The sequence below is a fragment of the Mytilus trossulus genome, chromosome 14 (genome assembly GCF_036588685.1).
Source record: "Mytilus trossulus isolate FHL-02 chromosome 14, PNRI_Mtr1.1.1.hap1, whole genome shotgun sequence".
In the NCBI taxonomy this organism is placed as follows: Eukaryota; Metazoa; Mollusca; class Bivalvia; order Mytilida; family Mytilidae; genus Mytilus; species Mytilus trossulus.
This window is the reverse complement of record NC_086386.1, coordinates 12,308,059-12,327,834: the sequence shown is the minus strand read 5'-3', so window position 1 is coordinate 12,327,834 and position 19,776 is coordinate 12,308,059. Positions and strand designations below refer to the sequence as shown.

The window sequence follows — 19,776 nt, the reverse complement described above, 5'->3', positions numbered from 1 at the left end:
AAGAGCTAGAAATTTATATATACATTGCTTATAGTTGTATCTTATATCATTTTCGTTGAGCTGATAACAATAGATATTAAACCACAGGTTATAATCAGAAATAATATTCTTTACGTTATGAAAATAGAATATACTGTGGATTCCTTTATTTTCTTGGGTTCCAATTTTCATGGAATGCAGAGAACTTACAGTTTTGTGGAAATATAGTTTCAGGGTTTTGCCAAATCTGCATACAAACTAATGGCAAATATGCAATTCGTTGAATATTTAAATATGTGGTTAACTTGTACTAAAAAATTTCAGAAAAATTGGTATCCATTGAAAATTAATGAATCCACAGTAAATGAAATATTTAAATGCATCAATAGCTTTCAAGCTCAAAACAAAGATATAAGTGTTAAAAACTATAATATTCCCACTGAAGTTACAAATGTCCACAACCTAATGATTCAAACAAGATAAATTTCATTTCATATCATTTTAAATAAAAAAAAACCAATAAAATTAGTATCTTTTATAAATAAAATAACCTATTTAAGAAATTAAAAGAAAAAGATGAATGAGAAATTTGTAAGTATGTAAACTGGTGAAGTGGAGTAAATAGTAATGAAAGTCTTCTTGTGAAAACAGTAGCAAAATTAAAATCAATTCTATTTTTGTGCAGGTAACCATACCAATAAACCCCATAATGATACATTAAAAGTAAATGGTGAATGTGTCCATATGACGAAGTTTATGCTCCCACTTGCATGTAACGTTGAAAAGGGAAATAAGACAAGAATGGTAAAAGTAATGCTACTCAAACTCATACTTGATCTGAGTTTTACAGTAATAAGCATTGTGTATAAGTTTCAAAACACTTAGTTAATGTAAACTTTTGTAAGAGAATGGTAAGAAATTCAGCAACTTTTAATTTGTAAAGGGGGCAGATTCTAGAATGGCAAAAAGGATGCCACTAAATTTCATAATTTATGTTACTTTTAGTAAAGATGCTAGTGTGTATTATTTAAGTTTTATTATCTTAATATGTAGAGAATTAGTGGCCTTAAAGAACCTGTGTTGCTCACGTACCTTCACCTTCAACAAAGACCACCATATAATAAAAAATCCCATAAAGGGGAATAACTCTTATAAGAGTTTTAGAAGTCATCTGATAGTTTTGACTTAAATGAACCATAGATTTAGCTCAACATTCTTACCATATAAAAAAGAAGATGTGGTATGATTGCCAATGAGACAACTCTCCACACACGCCCAAAATGACACAGAAACTAACAACTATGTTTGCTTTTAAAATATTTTGAAATACTTGCATTTCCCCCCTTTGTTCTATTTAACCATGTCACTTGGCCTTTTAGGCAAGGTGAGCTAAAGAGTGGATCTTTTCTACACATGATTGGACAATTTTTGGTGGAGTTATAAGAGCAATATAAAAAAGAAGACCACCTTCTGCCTATAAAAGCATGATCACCCGTTACTACTACACTGTTACATTGGCTATCACAGTCTTGTCGTTTATATCAACTGTACATTATTATTTTGTAAAACTAATTTCAAGAAGTTTAAACCTTAAGCATATTTTTTTTTTAAATGCCTATACCAAGTCAGGAATGTGACAGTTGTTATAAATACATTTGATGTGTTTCAGCTCTTGATTTGGACATTTGATTAGGGACTTTCTATTTTGAATGCAGCATTTTTGTGATTTTACTATTTACAAATAGTTTATAAATCCAGATTCTGACAAAATTAAAGATGGCAAATTGATAATCCAAAACTAAATAAAATGTTGGTCACCCAAATAAAAAATTCTAATTTTGATAGAATTTCTTTAATTCACTTTTAGTAATTCCAAAATGTGCATCACTGCAGACAATATTTTAGTGTATGGTTACCATGGTTACAGGAAGCAAACATAAAAAGACATAATAATTTACTGTGATTCCATTTTCTGTTGCTGTCCTGCAGAAAAAATTAATCATAAGATTTTTATTCTGCAAATTGGTTATTCGACTGAGTCAAAATTTAAAGGTAGAAGTTATGCTGAAAAAAAATTTCGATGGTAACTTATCCTTAATCCTATTAATTTGCAAAAGACATATCGGTTGACTTTAATAATAACTGTTATTCATAATTGTTTGCTAATAAATAATCATGATAATCAAAGATAGACAATAAGAAGATTAGACTAAATATATTTATATGTTAAACTATGTATGAAGAAAAATAAGAGATAACACATTATAGGTAGTATTTTTAAGTAAGAAAAAATTATAAGTTAACAGGAAAGTCTTGAATAAAAGAAAGGAGAAATAATGCATAACCCATGAAATAGACATAAATGAAACAGAAGACTGAACAAAATAAAAATTTGATAGAAAAAATCCTTTTTTCATAATAACACCTTCCCAGATCTGTATATATATGAATTATTTCAGAGATGTAAAATTAATCAGTTTTCGTTTTTTTAAGCACTATTAACTAAAAGATGAATTAAAAGGTTTTATGTAAGTAAGTATGTCATAAGCTTGTAAATCTAGTTTAACATAAACAATCATAAAAATTCAGTCAGATTATGATGGACTTCTCACATTTCAATAGCAGTTTTTTGAAGAATAAATTCTGGTTTGTTTGTTATGCATTACCAGTATTCTCACTTTCTAAACAAGTTCCTGTCAGACAGCTCATGGTTGGTCATACCCACCTTACACACTTAACCTCAGTAAAAGATGAATGAGTTTCCAATTTACGATATGTAAAATCCCTATAATAATCTTAGTAAATATCTAGCACTTAAGCATACATCTAGCAATAAAATAAATGTTTTACTCTATTTCTGGCATAAGAGAGATGTTGAAGCATTTTACATTAACACACTACATCAATGTGATATGTTACCTTTAGGCATCTTCACCTGTACAAGATAATTATTGTAGATTTCTTATCAAGTTCCTAAATACTGACATTTTTCAACCACCAATATAAATATAGTTAATACCATTGTCTTCAGATTCATGGAACAAAAAGTTTAATTAATATTGTATAACTCTAGAGTTATCAAGCTGAGACCAAAAAGTAGAGAGAAAAAATATAATAATTCAAATTCGGAACTCATAGGAGAAATTAAAAATAGTAAATCCTTAATCAAATGAAAAAATCAAAAGCTCAAACACATCAATATCCAGACCCAACTTTGCATCACTGGTTAAAATTGACAGAAGTATTACTTTAAGCTAAATAAGAGCTAAACAGTTAACAACTGAACATGTCCATCCTACAACCAGTATAAAGACAAAATACTTTCCTTTTCACCCTTATATATCTGGTTATGCTCCTAAAGGACAAATTATAATATTTACTAATTGTATTCTGAATACCATGAAATATTTGCCACTGGACATCAAGGAGCCATACATACTCTTTTTTCGTGATCTTTACATCAACTCAAAAGCTTACTGTTTACATGAACTCAAAGGCTTACTGTCATTAAAACTTTAATAAACCTGGCTAGTTCAGATATTTAAGGACAAGTTCACAACATACCTTCAGTAAATGCAGCATCGGCCATGACTAGTTGGAATATTTTAGGATATAAATGTTCCTGATCTTTGCCTAACATGTTCATGGCTAGCTTAGCCCCATCTTCTATATTCTCATCTTCATCTTCTTGAAGAGCCTGCATTTCAATCAATAAAATAGCAGTTAACACAGATTGTTTCAAATCATTTGGATCTTTCATAACCACATTTAATATAACAATTCAGTTAAGTTTAAAAAAAAAAAAAAAAAATTGTTGGTCTTCTTCTAAAGGCTTTTATTTATTGAGAACTACTTTTAATTCATGCATAATTATTTATAAAATTTTGGGTGTAAAGAGTTTTTTTTTTATTTTAAAATCTAAATGTGAATAAATTAAGTTTAAAAAGCTTTTGGTATTTTTTTTCTCAAAACCGGTATATTTTTCTAATATTTTTCCTTTCTTAATTCTAGCATCATATATTTAAGGAATGACTTTAATATTTTTTCTGTCTATGAAGAAATAACATAAAAAATGTGGTGCACACGGAATAACACGGGTAGCGGGTTATTTAACAGTGTGTACCACAATTTTATGTTATTTCAAATAGACTGACAAAATATAACAGTTATTTCTTATAACTTAATTCTAAAGCGTATATCATGCAAAACATTGATGATGTCATGGTCACATGATAAAATTCTGTCTATGATATGATAGCCGAAATGACGTCAGCTAATCAGAAGAAATGTTACATCCAAAATTAAATCATATATAAATAAATATAATTTTAAACTGAACATCAAAATCCATTAATGATATCTTACCTGTACTGTTTTATATACTTTTAGAAATTTATCACAACCAAGTTGACCTTCTAATTCTGCTCGAGATTCTTCTAACCGTGAAAACAAATCAAAATCTTCATCGTCATCTCCAAACTGTGTATCAACATCACTCTCATCTACGATAACAATGAAAATAACTTATAAAACGTCAAGTATACAATCTGATATGCTATAGTCTGAAGAACACTTCAGCCTTCCCACTGGCAGCAAAACAGAGATACTTCAAGAAGACATAAGGGAATTCAAAAATGCTTCTTGTGTGACAGACTTTTCTTAGCATTTCTCCTACATGTTTTTTTTTATTACATATTTATTTCCTTGCATTGTAGTCTGAATTAATTGTAAGCTAAATAATGGGTGCATTTGCGGTAAAGATATTTAAACAAGAGGCTAAACAATATCAATGCTCAGCTAAATGGTGTTGATTAAATGTTTACAAATTCAGGGGAAGCACTGTTACAATACCAGTAGTACAAGATAGAAATATTACTTAAATATTTTCTTACAGCTGTTTTATTTAATCATACATGACACCCAGAGACAGAACCTGTGAACAGGTGCTTAAGACTATTGTTCAATAGTAAATTTCGCTGGAATTAATTGTAATTGTTTCAATGGATTAGTAGCACATTTTCTAAGAACCATACCTTCAATATTCTAACAAACGTTCCTTCTCCTTACCTGATTCAAACAATGCACTATCATCTTTATATTCAGCATCTTCTAGAGCCTCAGCGTAATTATTGAGATCACCATCATCTCCATTTTCCTCTTCTTCATTGTCATCTCCCTTCTCCTCTTCATCATTTTCATCTTCCTTGTTTTCTTCATCTTCTTCATCCTCCTTTTTATCATCATTTTCCTCTGCAATGTCGTTCTCTTTATTGCTTGCTGCAGACAATCTGAATTTGTTTGTGTCTCCTTTGTTTGAACCATCATCATCTACAATATAGTTATAAAATTGGGAATGAAAATAAGGAATATGTCAAAGGGACAACGAACTGACAAAAGAGTAGATAACAGCCAAAGCCCAACATAGTTCAGTGAAAATGTACATCATAGTTAAATCTATAACATATAATGGAACTGAAAAAAACCATACAGGATTAACAAAGGCTCCTGACTCGGGACAGGTGGAATAATGCCACTGGGTTAAACATGTTTTGTCACTGGGTTAATCAGATCTCAACCCTCCCCTATACATTTTTATACTCTTTATACTTTATCAGATCAAACTATTTACAATTCAAACTGTTCATAAATGGACAATACCAGTTGAGAGAAGGTAAAAATTCATAAAGGAATTTCTGTTTCAAGATTGGCATTTTCTGCACTTGATCAAATCATTAAAAGGCATTACTGTAAATTTATTTATTTTTCGTGTGTACCAATTTTCGTGGATAAAGGAAAACTTACATGTTCGTGGATATCTATTTTAATGGTTTTGTGAGAGTCTGCATACACCCCTATAGAAAATTTGTCATTCATTGAACATTTAATTCTGTGGTTTCCCTGTACCCAAGAAATCCATGAAAATTGGTATCTAATGCATAATAATGAATCCACAGTATTTCTCATTCACTCACCTGTACTACATTCCCTCAGTAAAAGACTAGCCATTGTTTCCCGTACACTCATCAACTCTTCATATTCTTCTTCATCTCTGAAATACAATTTCACACTTTACAAAGGTTCTCAAACAAAAGGCTCTCAGGGGCCTGAATTGCTTACCTTGATTTTTTGCATTTATCTTTCGTTTAAGAGTTTTAAAAGTGTCAAATTTCATCGTAGTTGTTTTCTTGGTTTAAAGTATATTAATAAGTGTTAGAAAACATGATAAACAAATTGTGTAAAATTGTTCTTAAAGGGCAATAACTCTTCAGGGGGTCAATTGGCAATTTTGGTCATGTGAACTAATTTGTAGATCTTACTTTGCTGAACATATTCGCTATTTACAGCTTATCTTTATCATTAAAACTTTTCAAGATAATAATCAAAAACTGCAAAATTTCCTTAAAATTACCAATTTAGTGGCAGCAACCCAACAATGGGCTAATAGATTCATCTGAAAATCTCAGGGCTGATAGAACTTTACCTTATAAATGTTTTTTTCATTCTTTCTTTATATAATTAGTACATACTGGTATATATGAGTCAAATATTTTTCTTGTCTGAATTATTGTACATTTGTCATTGTAGGGCCTATTATTGCTTTCCATGTGCTATTGGTTTTGCTCATTGTTGACAGCTGTACTGTTACCTATAGTTGCTAACTTCTATGTCATTTGGTGACTGTTAGAGAGCTGTATCACTGGCCATCATACCACATTTTCTAAGTTTTTTATAATTTTAAGTTAAACATTCAAAGACTACATCCTAGGATTTGCACATCTTCTTATTTTTTAAAAGTTAAAATTTTTAAAGACTACCAGTCTGTGACTTACACATCATCTTCCTCTTCTTCATTCTCTCTGTCATCTTTATCTTTATTTTCATTGGTTTCCTCTTCATCATCATCGTCATCCTGTGTTACAATTTATATTTCATTTTATTCCAACTGATAAACTGATATAATACTGTAACTAACAGTAACTTATATAAAAATTCATTATTTAATTTGATTTTCTTAAAGTACAAATTAAAGTTTGTTTTCATTCAAATACAAATTAAGTTTGTTTTCATTCAAATACAAGCATTTGCCCATGCTGAGTCCTTTAGAAGGCATAGAATCTTATGAAATATTGAACCATTGCATATTACACATAAAAATAACAACACAGAAAATGCAATCTCCATTCTGGGTAATGATCAGGGGTCACCACACCTCAGACTTCTCCCTGGTAGCTAAACAGGGATGAGTGTTGATGCAATAGAAAGACTCCAGGAAGACAAGAGAGGTTTTAATAATGCTATTTGTGTGAAAGACTTTTCCAAGAATATTTCTGTCATGCCACTTTGAGGGCCATTTTTATTATTCATTTAAAAGATTTATTTCCCTGCCTTGAGGTCTGAATTAATTGTGAGTTAATCAATGTGTGCCTTTTTAGTAAGATTTGTTAAAAACATCACAAGGCCACACCTGGTAACTTGACAGAAAATCTAGGGAGATCAAAACTTCCTTTTTACCATTAAGAAAAGTTAATATCAGGACTCCAAAGAGGATCAATTTGCTCTGTTCACCTGGTGTGGTGACCCCTGCAGATCCAATTATACAGAGTCCTATATAGATTACTGAGTACATGCTTACAATGAAATAAAAGCTGAATATACATATAAACATGCAAACTTAAAGCTGAATTTTCAAGGAACTTTTGATTTGATAGTTTCATTTACCATGTTTAGTGAACTCCTGATTAATGACACATATATAAACATTATTTAGCAGTAAGAAATCCCATATAAAGTCTTTCCCTGACCCTAGTTATGCAGAAAACTATTGATAATAAATAACGTATCACCTCTTTAAGTCTTTCTAACTCTAGACTTCTTCTTTCTATTTTTATTACATCTTTTTGTGACAGTTTACTCAGATCTGGTTCTGAACAGGTTCTTAACATCTGAAAATATAGTATGGACTACTTTATGAATACGGTAAACTTGGATATTATTGCGATGTCTTTATCATTACCATTATTATGATTTGGTAATAATTGCAATAATAAAAACTCACATTCATTTATCTGATTTTTTTAATGCATGCAGACTTCCCCCAAATCACAATAAAAAATATCCCACTTTATTTCCTATCAAAAAAAAATGCAATGCACACATGATCATTATTGAAGAATATTGACCTCCACATAATTATATGTGTTGTTTCTTGTGTTACACAGTGTAGTTGGTTTGTTGTCTCATTGGACGTTAACCCAGAATCCCCTTTTTTATTTAGGTCATAAAAAATTGTTTAAGGTGGTACCCAACACTTGCACTAAAATTAATTTGGCTCGTTTATTTTTCATAAAATTTTGTCAAAGTACTTACTTTTACCGTTTAACAAAAATATAAAAATTTCTAAAATTTTGAACCAACCGTTTTGTCAGAAAAATTACACTGGTTATATAGCAGTTTGACAAACACCAATTTTGATCATTGAGAAGCTTAATATTCCTGTTACAACACAACGCAATTAAAACGTTTAGCTGACTTTAAAGAGTTATCTCCCTGTAGTGTTAGGTACCACCTTAAGTGATATTTGAGGAATTCTTTTTGAAAATCTTAATTCAAAGCATATCTTTAATTTCTATGTATCTTTTTCAAATGATAAAATCACTACAATTTCTTAAACTTAAAAATTTATGCTTAAAAAGTAAAGTAATGTATTGCATTATGAAGCTTTTATACATAGTCACTACTCTTTTCACCTATACATAATCCTTAAATGACTTACCCCTGTATACTTGATATCAAAATGACCAGTGGTCAATGCCACAGCTAGTCCTGTCTTTGGTTTACCACTGTCATAAAGAAACAACACTCATATCAAACATAGTCCAACTTAATTATTCTATATTACTTAACATTATATCTTTCAATGGTTCACAAGACTTCTTTTAAATGTTTGCTAAATTCTAAACAAGTGAAACCGCAAGCTACTGCTCACTGATGATAACCCTGCCGTAAGTGGATAATCTTAATAATATAAAAATATTTAAGTTTTCGGTAAATAGGAAGTTGTTGAGTGATGAATCTGAAAACTCATCACACGGTATAGCTGACTTATATAAACCCTAAAACAAAATTTCAGAAAAACCTTGTAGTGTAGTTCCTGAGAAAGATGAAAGGAAAATATTCATAGGATACAGACAGACTGATGGATAAATGGGCAGACAGTGGTAAAACAGTATACCCCTATGGGGGTATAATTATAGAACAAACACATGTAAACCTTTTATCACATGGTTACTTACTCTTTATCTTTTGGTACATCGTCTTGAACTTTATCTTTTGGTGTATCTTCCTGAACTTTATCTCTTGGTGTATCATCTTGAACTTCCTCAAGGACTAGATTATCTTTGATGACCTCTGTTTTGTTCTGGTCTGTCTCCTCAAGTTCTACTTTACTGAACAATGATCCAACACCTACTTCATTCTTAGTCTGTGGTACATCACCTTGTTTGGCTGCAAATATTGGTTAATATGTAATAATATGTAATAAAGGAAATGTACGAGAATAGGAATTCAAATCATTTGTATGACACATACTTTTGGTGATTTGAATATATATTTCATTTAAAAAAAACACACACAAAAATAATTTAATCACCATTTCAGGAAAATATCAAAGCAAACCGTTTTAATATAACAAATAAAAACAAAATAGCATCAATTTATTACCAGTGACAAAATAAAAATATAGTTGTGAACTTGTTAAACATGCTTACAACATATGGGGACCACTTCAGCTGATCTATTTTTCTCCTCTCAATTTTGGACTTCTTACCCTTGTAGAGCAAGGTTTTTACTTTCGTTCATAATCCTCATCTTAAGGTTTCTGTTATGTTTTACAGACTGTGGATTGTATTTCATCATATTTCTTTTGGTTTAGTTCAACTATAATTACTGTGGATTTATTATTATTAGTTGGATACCAATTGTCATGGACTTTGTGGGTACAGGTGAACCACAAAATTAAATATTCAACAAATAGCAAATTTCCCATAGGCTTGTATGCTGACTCCCGCAAAACCATGAAATCAAATATTCTTGAACATGTTAGTTTTCCTTATCAAATGAAATTGGTACCCACGAAAATGAAAGAATTCAAAAAAATTTGATCAAGTTAAATATTTCATTGGCCATAATAACAATATAGGCTTTGTTGTGAACCATTAAGTTAAAGGTACAAAATGATTACTAACCAAATACTAATGGAGATTCTGGTTTGGTTAAAATTGTTGGTTTAGGTAATACCAATGGTTTGTCAGCAGGTTTAGGTTTGGACGGCAAGGGAGGCTTATTTAATACTGATTTAGTAGCTACTGGAGGCTTAGATAATTGTCCCTCAGAACTGGATTTATCTGGTTCCTTTTCTGTGTCAGATTGTGTAGATTTCTGGTCAGGTGATGATGTTATTGTAGGTTCTGATTTTGATTGGTTGACTTCATGATCAGGTGATTCAGATGGCTTTGATGGGATTTCTATTTCTAAACAGAATAAAAGTGCATAAACACAACATCAAATAAAATAATGGTGAAAGTACAAAAAGCAAGCACTTCACTAAATAAAGCTAAATAACAAACTTGAGATTTTTAGATAATCAATATTATTCAGTCAGTATATATAAAAATGTTAATGTTATTTCATACCACAACATCCATCTTAATTATAAAATAGATTTTATTTATTATTTACAAACAATCATTTTTACAAAGTATTCATCCGTATTTTTTTTTTATAATTTTTAAATATAACTTTAATGTATAACACATTTTGTTCATGCTTTTATGATTTTAAAAATGATGTTTCAAAATTTACATGTTAAGTCTATCTGCCTTTGAAAACATAATTGTTACTGTGAGTTTTGATGACTTGGTAAGTGCTGGACAGGCCCTACTTAAGGGGTTAAAGAGTTTAAATTTCAAAATTAGTTGAATGTTTGAATCCTAAACAAGAGAACAAGCTTCTCAAAAAATAAATTGAAATAGAATTGTCAACAGATGAAATTAATATTTTGTCAAAATTTTATGGAAATTAAGCGAGCTAAATCTGTTTTAATAAAAGTGAATACCCCCTGAAATGCATGCAGGACCATAAATGTGAACCATGAAACAGCATTCTTGAAGTAGAACAAATTATAATAAATGGGTGTATAATGACAAAAGAGTTCTAAAAATAATCCCCAAAAAGTTTTGATTCAAACCATACAAAGAAGTAAGTACTGAAATACAGACTAACTGTATAATTTCTATTTTTCTAATAGAGCTATAATTTGAAGGGGTTGGTTCATAGTATATCATCTTCAATCAAAACTTTAATATTCAATCTGATACAAGACAAACAAAATTTGGATTGAAAGCACAGACTGGAAAACAAAATGTCTCCTTACAATTACAAGCATGGCATAATAATCGCTAATTGAAAAGCCCCTCAGGAAAAGTATGGAGGAACAACCTAAAACATTTAATGCTTCCTGTTGAATACATTGCAGTCGACACCTACCAGGTCTGGTTATATTTTCCTTTGTCTCTATGGATGATATTGTTATTGTGCCTTTTTGAATGGGTGTTTTTGTTACTGTTATGGTTTCACCAATACCTGGCTTAACTTCTGTGTCTGTTGAAGCTACTGAAGAGGGAACACTATCATCTGAAATTAAAAATTTTATACTATTTTGCTGTAATTTTTTTTAATATCTATGATCCTTAATTATGTGATCCCCAATAAAATTTCACAGAATAAATAAATTTACTGTTTTCTGATTGGTTAACAGTATTACTTTTATTTTCAATGTTGTCAATTTCTATGGTGACCTGCCCACTCTGGCGTTATGTATTCATACACCAACATGTGTGTACATTTTACATAATCCGCTTTGCGGATTATTCAATGTGAAGAGTGAAAAATAAATTTTATGGTTTAATAAATTCAAAATAAATTATTGCCATTCATTAAATAAAATCTATTTTTTTGTAATGGCTTCACATCTTTCCCTCTTGGACTTATGAAATTCAAACTAAAGAAAAGTATACCTGACTTATCACTCGACAAGGTATTGCTCCCCTCCATGATAGGTATATCTTACCTGACTTATCACTGGACATGGTACTGCTTCCCTCCATGATAGGTATATCTTTAAGAGCATTCATAACTGTACTGCCAGGTCTGCCCCATTGTCTCCTGGCTGCATCGGCTGCTATATCACTTGGATTCAGGATAACCTGGTCCCTGGCACTAGTGGCTAAAATTAATATAGAAATGGGCTTTACTGGAAGATTCTACAACTGCATCAAGTGTGAAATAGGATAAATAGACTAAGAATTAAATATCTTAGAAATAAAAAGACAAACTTCAAAATTAAACAAAACCAAATGTCTACAATAGTCCATACAGTAATGTACCTTCCATAGCAGATGCTGTTTCCTGAAGTGGGAGTCCTTTCAGTCTGTCGTCTATCTTGTCACCCCATCTTGACCTTGAACTTTCAGGTTCTTCCTCTTCTTTTATTTCAAAGGCAGGTTTTTCATCTAGAGCTCCCCATCCTGCTCGAGGTGGACCCTGAAATTAAAAAGGTTATTAGACTGTAACAAATATCATTCAAAATTTATATTTTGGAGCTTAAGGGGTCTCGCGGGTCTAACTAATTTTTTTAATTTAATATAGGATTTCTCAATTTTTTTCCCTATAAATGGTCCGAGACCACCATTGTCGTCCCTTGATTTTCGTTGTTCACAAATATAGTCCCTAGTGTTGACAGTGGGTTACTTGCCATTAATTTTTATACCCCTTCCAAATTTATTTCTCCATGTTCACTGCCTCAAATTGCAAGAAGGGGGATGAAATTACACTGTAAAAAAATTTGGGTCCAGAATTTTAAAGGAAAGTAGTGATTTGGTCCAGCTGAAAAAGGTGGAAAATGAGCACTTCGGAAGCTGTCAAAAGATTTCAAGACGCCCTAAACATAAAATTGTCCATATTTTGAGTTAGAGACGATGAAGTTTTCTATAAATTTGATATAATTTGTCCCAAAAGTAGTACAACACACTGTAAAAGTTTCTTTGAGAAAGCGCAGGTGGGATTTTTTTTATTTTCATTTATGTTCTAAAAGAAATGCACTACGAATTAATTGTGTTCTCGGACCTAAGAGGTGAAATCTGTAAATATAGAATTTGTACTCTGGCAACTTCCCTAAATGATTTGATGGTGTCAACTTGTCAAATAGCATGAAACTAAAGGATTTAAACTTTTATTTTATAGAATTTCTGCAAAAATTACCAATTTTGGCATTTTATGGTCAAAATAGGCATTTTATAACTTTTTCAATATTGATGCATAAATGGCATCCTGACTTTCTATCTGACAGGTTTTTATGGGTCAATATTTGTGTTTCTATGCCTTTACCTGCTTCTTTTACTTATTTATGAACTCTGAATCTACAGAAAAGAAGTTTATCTCAGATAAAATGTGCAAAATGTGTTGTATAAATGACCCTTGTCTAACGCCTTGTTTGGATGAAGGCAATAGTGGGGAGCTTGGTATATAAAATTTGATGTCCATATTACAGACCTCACTAAATTTGTATCAAATGCACTTTACAATGTCTATTGTACCTGTTCCATTTTTCATAATAAATTTCTTTTCTTCTGTAGGATAGCAAGTGGTTTAAATATAAGCCTGTTGAGAATAAATTGCATGCAAGTTTTTCCCTAAAAAGGCAAAAATCTTTGTTTCAGCCCATACTGCTTGTAAGAAAAGTTAATTGCAAGAGTCTTTTTGTGCTCAGATTTGTTGTATCATGTCACATGAGTATAGAAATGATAAAAAAGACACAAATTTTTATTTCTTATAGCCTCAATATGCATTTTTTAATGCAAATATGTAGCACGGCCTTAATTGACCCTAAATGTTTTCCAGTCTTACTTGGCCTAAGACCCTTTTAAACTAATATGATATGTTATTTGTAACTTTTCTTTCCATTTAGAGTACTTTAAATACATATGTAAGGATTATTTGTAACTAAAAAGCTTCACAAATTAAAAATTGCTGGAAAATATTACATCTTCATGTAAGGCTCCCCTTCATTGAAAAACCTGAATTTTTAGGCACAGGCTCATATAAATTTGACTTTTGAATAATTATGCCAAGTCTGATAAATCAAATGAGTACTCTATTGCTTTAAGTACATGATAAGTTATATGTTAAGGCATTTAAAAAGTATTTTTTTGCAATATTTTAATTTTTAAAGCCCCAAATGTTGATAGTTGAAATTTTTCAATTTTAACGTCAAAATTTTACACTCAAAGATGAGTATAGAACTTAACTTAATGTCTATAATGTACATCCTATTGTCATGAAACTTTGTAAGCAGTGTTATAATACATTAAGCTTTGTTCATACCAAGTTTTTTTAAGATTTGTCAACTCTTTCTACCCTATTAGGTCCGAGACCACCATTGTCGTCCCTTGATTTTCGTTGTTCACAAATATAGTCCCTAGTGTTGACAGTGGGTTACTTGCCATTAATTTTTATACCCCTTCCAAATTTATTTCTCCATGTTCACTGCCTCAAATTGCAAGAAGGGGGATGAAATTACACTGTAAAAAAATTTGGGTCCAGAATTTTAAAGGAAAGTAGTGATTTGGTCCAGCTGAAAAAGGTGGAAAATGAGCACTTCGGAAGCTGTCAAAAGATTTCAAGACGCCCTAAACATAAAATTGTCCATATTTTGAGTTAGAGACGATGAAGTTTTCTATAAATTTGATATAATTTGTCCCAAAAGTAGTACAACACACTGTAAAAGTTTCTTTGAGAAAGCGCAGGTGGGATTTTTTTTATTTTCATTTATGTTCTAAAAGAAATGCACTACGAATTAATTGTGTTCTCGGACCAAATGAACTTTATCTTATACTGAATAGAAAAATGAAATAAAACAATTGGGTGACCATTCATTTACACTCACAATCTGACTTCGAAAGAAGCATACATTTTTGTGAATGTCCTTTTTTTCTGTTGAACTAATAGGAGAAATAGCAGTAATATCGAAATAAAAAAAATACAGAAATCGCATAAATTTTACAATCATTTAGGCTTATTTGAAAACACCATTAAAAATATAGCTCACCGATGAGTTAAAAAAGATATTACAATTTTAATGTAAAAAAAAGTGGCATTTTTGCACCAAAGGGAGATAATTTGGAGCTTTTTTTTTAATTAATATCTACATTTTTAAAATTGATTTTTTGGAATGATTTTTGTACCATATGATAAAGTAACAACTACTTAAGGTAATAAATAAAATTTGTAATGAAAAATAAATGTTAATTTTTTTTCTGAAAATCTTACACCAGCAAGCCTCCTTAAAGAACTTTTGTCATATTCAGGGCCTTTTAAAGCTATCTAAGCAGAATGGGCTTTGCTTATTGTTAAAACCTGCAGTTTTTAACTTCTATGTCATTTGGTCTGTAGTGGAAAGTTGTCTCATAGCATCATACCATATCTTCTTTTTTATAATGATTTGAAAACTCTGTTTTTTCAGCAAACCATATATTACTATATTCCATAAGAGAATATATTCGGCATATTGAAAGAATCATGTTGTAATATTGGAGCTAAAAGGACTGATTTTAAAGATCTGTTTCTTTGGCAAACCTTAAGTTTTGATATTCCATAAGAAACTAGATTTCCACATATTGAAAAAAAACATGTTGTTGGAGAATCTGTTAACTTAACATATATGATACATACCCTTTGATTAACTCCCTTTAGAACCTCATCCCTTTTAATCTGTAATGCACTTCTGAAATAACACAAACATATTTAAATAAATCAAACATTATTACTATAATAATTTTTTATCTTTATTTTTATATAAATACTCATATATGTTAATGAATGAAAGTAAATGTAGGGTAAACTTAGTATCAAAAACACCTGGATGTAAACACAGTATTGAACAAATTCCTATGATATACATACTTAGGTCTTTCCTCTGGTGAGTTCTGTGCTCCAATAGCCTTGAGGGCACCAGTCATTCCTATCCCTGGGGGAGATTGTACAGGCTCTGGTATAGCAGGCTCTGAACCAATAGCCTTTAGAACTCCTGTAATACCAACAGCTGGAACTGGCTTGGCAACTGGAGGAGCTGAACCTGGTCTAAATAATAAAAATAGATTTTAAATACCATAAACTTTCCTGCTAAATATGCCAGGTTATTCATTCCTATTTCAACATATTTAGGTGGACATAACCAGAGTTTGCAAAATCTTTTTCTGATGGTCCTTGTGATCCTTGAAGAAAATTGGCAGGTCCTCACTATTAATTCTATTGAAAAATACTAAAAATGTGTCAGTCCTATGCCAAATTTTGGTGGTAAAATCCAGAGGACCACCACTTTTCACAAACTCGCTGGCATAACATAAAATTGGGTAAAAGTGTTTCTATTAACATGATAAAGTATATTACTAAATTCATTGAACAAATGAATATTAAAAAAAAGAAATACCATACTGTAAATAGGGAAATTGACGCTATGTTTTATGACATAAATTGTGACTGGTTTGCATTTACATTATAATTTTGAGTGACTCTTTAAAAAATGCAACTGACTTGCTCTAATAAATGTTAAATATGTCTACATGTCCCATCTTCTTTAACAATATAAACCCTGACTATTGTAAACTTCTAATATACCTGTCTTTTCCTTGTGCATATCTTTGTGCCTGGAATTAATCAAATATTCAAAATAAATATCAAATTTTAAATTATAAGACCTATATTTATCCTTTTTTTGGTACTAATTTAACAAGAGGTAAGTCTTAATTGTGGTGTTTATACTGTTTATGTATTAGTAGCTCCATCAGTGAATGTCAGTCATAAAGTTTATGAAGGTAATAATGACAATTAGTAAACTTATCATCCTAAATGTCAGCTATATTTTGTATAAGCTGGTTGGCTGAGTGTTAGAGTGCATAGGACACAGTGGGTGTGGTGCTATCCCATTAGAACAGGGATTTCAATTCCCTTGGAAAGTATAAACTTTGCAGATCAAATATTTTGGGGTTATATTTTGGGCCAAGTGTGTATATCTATTTTACATATTTACATCAATTGATATAAACTTATGTTCAGACTAAAAACTTTACAAATTCAAATAATGCATCAGAGATTTGCTTTTAAATATAAATTTGACACATGTCTTGGTTTTATATACATGATCTTATACTAATATGATGTTTTGCTTGATAAGGCCCATTGATTAAGTCCTGTCACCAATGCAATGGATGATTTTCTAAAAAAATAATATGAAAAAAGTTTCAGATGATATTATTTTATATATCTTACCTGATGATTTCTCATTCTTTCTTCTTTCTGTACCATTTCTCTTCTCTGTCTCTCCAACTGTTCCTTTAACTGTCTAGCCTTGTCATCAGCTTGTTGCTATAAAGATATTATGAAGTATAGTTACCTCCCCTTGTTGCTATTAAGATATTATGAAGTATAGTTACCTCCCCTTGTTGCTATTAAGATATTATGAAATATAGTTAACTCTCTTGATTTGACTGTTTATCATGTATGCAACTTAATTGTTCTTGAAATACCTATAGCTATTAGACATTTTTATCATTTCTCATCTTATCCAAATTATAAATTCTCCTGTTCAAACTATGTTCTAATTTGAGAATCATCCAATGTTTGATTCATTTAAATAATTCTATCTAATCATGTCTTTATTGAGTGTCAAAAATTGCTTACTATTTTAAATGTAAGGTATTGTTGTTCATTTAAACATTATTTTTTTTTTTGTAAACCCAACTTACTCTTAAAGCTTCAATTTTCTTTTTCCTAACTTCGGCTTCGTTATTCTGAAAATCATAACAAAAAAATGAGCAATATTTAATGGTTTTACTTTAATATTCAGAGGTAATATCTTTTCCTGTAATTCAGTGGTTGTCGTTTGTTTATGTGTTACATATTTGTTTTTCGTTAATTTTTGTACATAAATAAGGCCATTAGTTTTCTCGTCTGAATTGTTTTACATTGTCTTATAAGGGCCTTTTATAGCTGACTATGCGGTATGGGGTTTGTCCATTGTTGAAGGCCGTACAGGGACCTATAGTTGTTAATGTCTGTGTCATTTTGGTCTTTGTGGATAGTTGTCTCAATGGCAATCATACCAAATCTTCTTTTTTTATATTTCGTAAATAGATCAAACTTTTTCCCCTTCTCTTAACTGTTGTGCATAATTGTCTTCAGATTTTTCTATTTCATTGAAAATTTTTTAAATCTTTTAATTCTGTGAAATTTGTAAATACTAAATGAAATTTTGTTAGTATAAAACAAAATTTTAAATTGCAACATGTTATAACATTTTATACCATACATAACTTTCAATGACAATAAACCCTAACTGATAGGGCAGTGGTATGTTATCTACATGGAAATATGATATGCTAATGATTACACAACTGCAAATACAATATTACTGTTCATGACTAATAAGTGGTTCCCCGAAACATACCTAAATAACCTTTTCTGCCTTGTCTGTGATTAACCAACAGTCAATATTTAACACAGCTAAATCCCACTGTTACATAAAATTCTTATATTAAAGACATGGAATTTACATATAATATTATATTTACCTTATCATTTCTTCTTTCATTATAGTTAGCTTGTCTGATCTTTTTCAGTCTTTCTAAATACTCCTATCAAATATAATAGTAACAAGTAAATTAATGGTATGAAAATAGCAAATGTCTTTTTGTGTTGCTGTCTTGATCATACGGGTACCCAAGTATATCTTTTTACTAATACAAATCACATGCTTTTATAGGGTTCTAACAATTCAATGTTTCTTCTATTCAAAATACTAATTTATAAGATTCTTCTCACTAGACAGATATATACCAGCATAATACATGTTATGACCTTTTATTTTGTGTGTCAAGTTTTATTTGTAGTTTTGGTCAAAATTTGGCAGTTTATTCTTTACAGAGTTCATTATTCATATTTTATGAAGTTTCAATATATGTTTATAAAAGAACAGTGAAAAGTTCATTAAGGGTCAATATCGTGGTAAAATGTCTGTCCAAAAATAGTGAAAATTAGAAAACACTTGAAAATTTCTCAATATTGATTTCCATAAATCAAATTTCAATAGTAATGGGAAGAAGTCTACCTAAGGCCTGAAAAAAAACTAGGTCTGCAAATATAAATGCAAACTCTCTTAAATAATATTCAATCACAATTATTCTGTCAATATCTGCTACTGAAATAATATTTGCAAGGTCAACAGGCCCGTAGCCAGGAATTTCCAAAGGGGGGTTTGTTTGACTCACAAACTCGACTTTAACAGTCACAATTCGAACAGAACATCGACTTTAACAGTGCTTATTTGTTTTCAAGGGTGGGTTCGTCCAAACCCCCGAACCCCCCTGGCTACGGGTATGTTCAACATTCACTTATGTTCTGCCTTACCTCTTCTTCTCTTCTCCTAGAATCAGCTGATGAAGGTCTGCCATCATCCCTCATCGGTGAAGGTGAGGGGGGAACATTCCTTGGGGACTCATATGGTGCAGCTCCCTGAAATAAATATAAATAAACCTTTATTAATCACTGTTTCAGACCAGTTCTTTCTTTATTGATTGCTGCTAAATACTCAGTCAATGACATATGTCTGATAGAAGAAGACAAAATAATTTCAGATGTCAGGTATGCCAATGCTAATACAGCTGCATACTAAAGATCTCTGATCTA

General features: G+C 30.7%; 1 protein-coding gene across 3 annotated transcripts in view; it reads right to left on the bottom strand.

Moving 5' to 3' along the window:
- LOC134697050 (serine/threonine-protein kinase Nek1-like) overlaps positions 1 to 19,776 on the bottom strand; it is a 46,622-nt gene that overhangs the window by 2,310 nt on the left and 24,536 nt on the right. For 2 of the 3 annotated variants that reach the window (XM_063559066.1, XM_063559068.1), the window contains exons 23-42: positions 19,498 to 19,602; positions 18,663 to 18,725; positions 17,838 to 17,882; positions 17,362 to 17,457; positions 16,711 to 16,739; positions 15,997 to 16,173; positions 15,766 to 15,817; positions 12,423 to 12,579; positions 12,107 to 12,262; positions 11,524 to 11,670; positions 10,224 to 10,508; positions 9,273 to 9,483; positions 8,753 to 8,819; positions 7,824 to 7,922; positions 6,810 to 6,889; positions 5,952 to 6,028; positions 5,047 to 5,307; positions 4,345 to 4,481; positions 3,544 to 3,676; positions 2,899 to 2,914 (exon numbers count right to left, since the gene is read on the bottom strand). In XM_063559066.1, the coding sequence (XP_063415136.1) occupies positions 2,901 to 2,914; positions 3,544 to 3,676; positions 4,345 to 4,481; positions 5,047 to 5,307; positions 5,952 to 6,028; positions 6,810 to 6,889; positions 7,824 to 7,922; positions 8,753 to 8,819; positions 9,273 to 9,483; positions 10,224 to 10,508; positions 11,524 to 11,670; positions 12,107 to 12,262; positions 12,423 to 12,579; positions 15,766 to 15,817; positions 15,997 to 16,173; positions 16,711 to 16,739; positions 17,362 to 17,457; positions 17,838 to 17,882; positions 18,663 to 18,725; positions 19,498 to 19,602 (2,391 nt within the window). In that variant the 3' untranslated portion in view covers positions 2,899 to 2,900. The remainder of the gene's footprint in view (positions 1 to 2,898; positions 2,915 to 3,543; positions 3,677 to 4,344; positions 4,482 to 5,046; positions 5,308 to 5,951; positions 6,029 to 6,809; positions 6,890 to 7,823; positions 7,923 to 8,752; positions 8,820 to 9,272; positions 9,484 to 10,223; positions 10,509 to 11,523; positions 11,671 to 12,106; positions 12,263 to 12,422; positions 12,580 to 15,765; positions 15,818 to 15,996; positions 16,174 to 16,710; positions 16,740 to 17,361; positions 17,458 to 17,837; positions 17,883 to 18,662; positions 18,726 to 19,497; positions 19,603 to 19,776) is intronic. The other variant, XM_063559067.1, reaches the window with a different exon arrangement.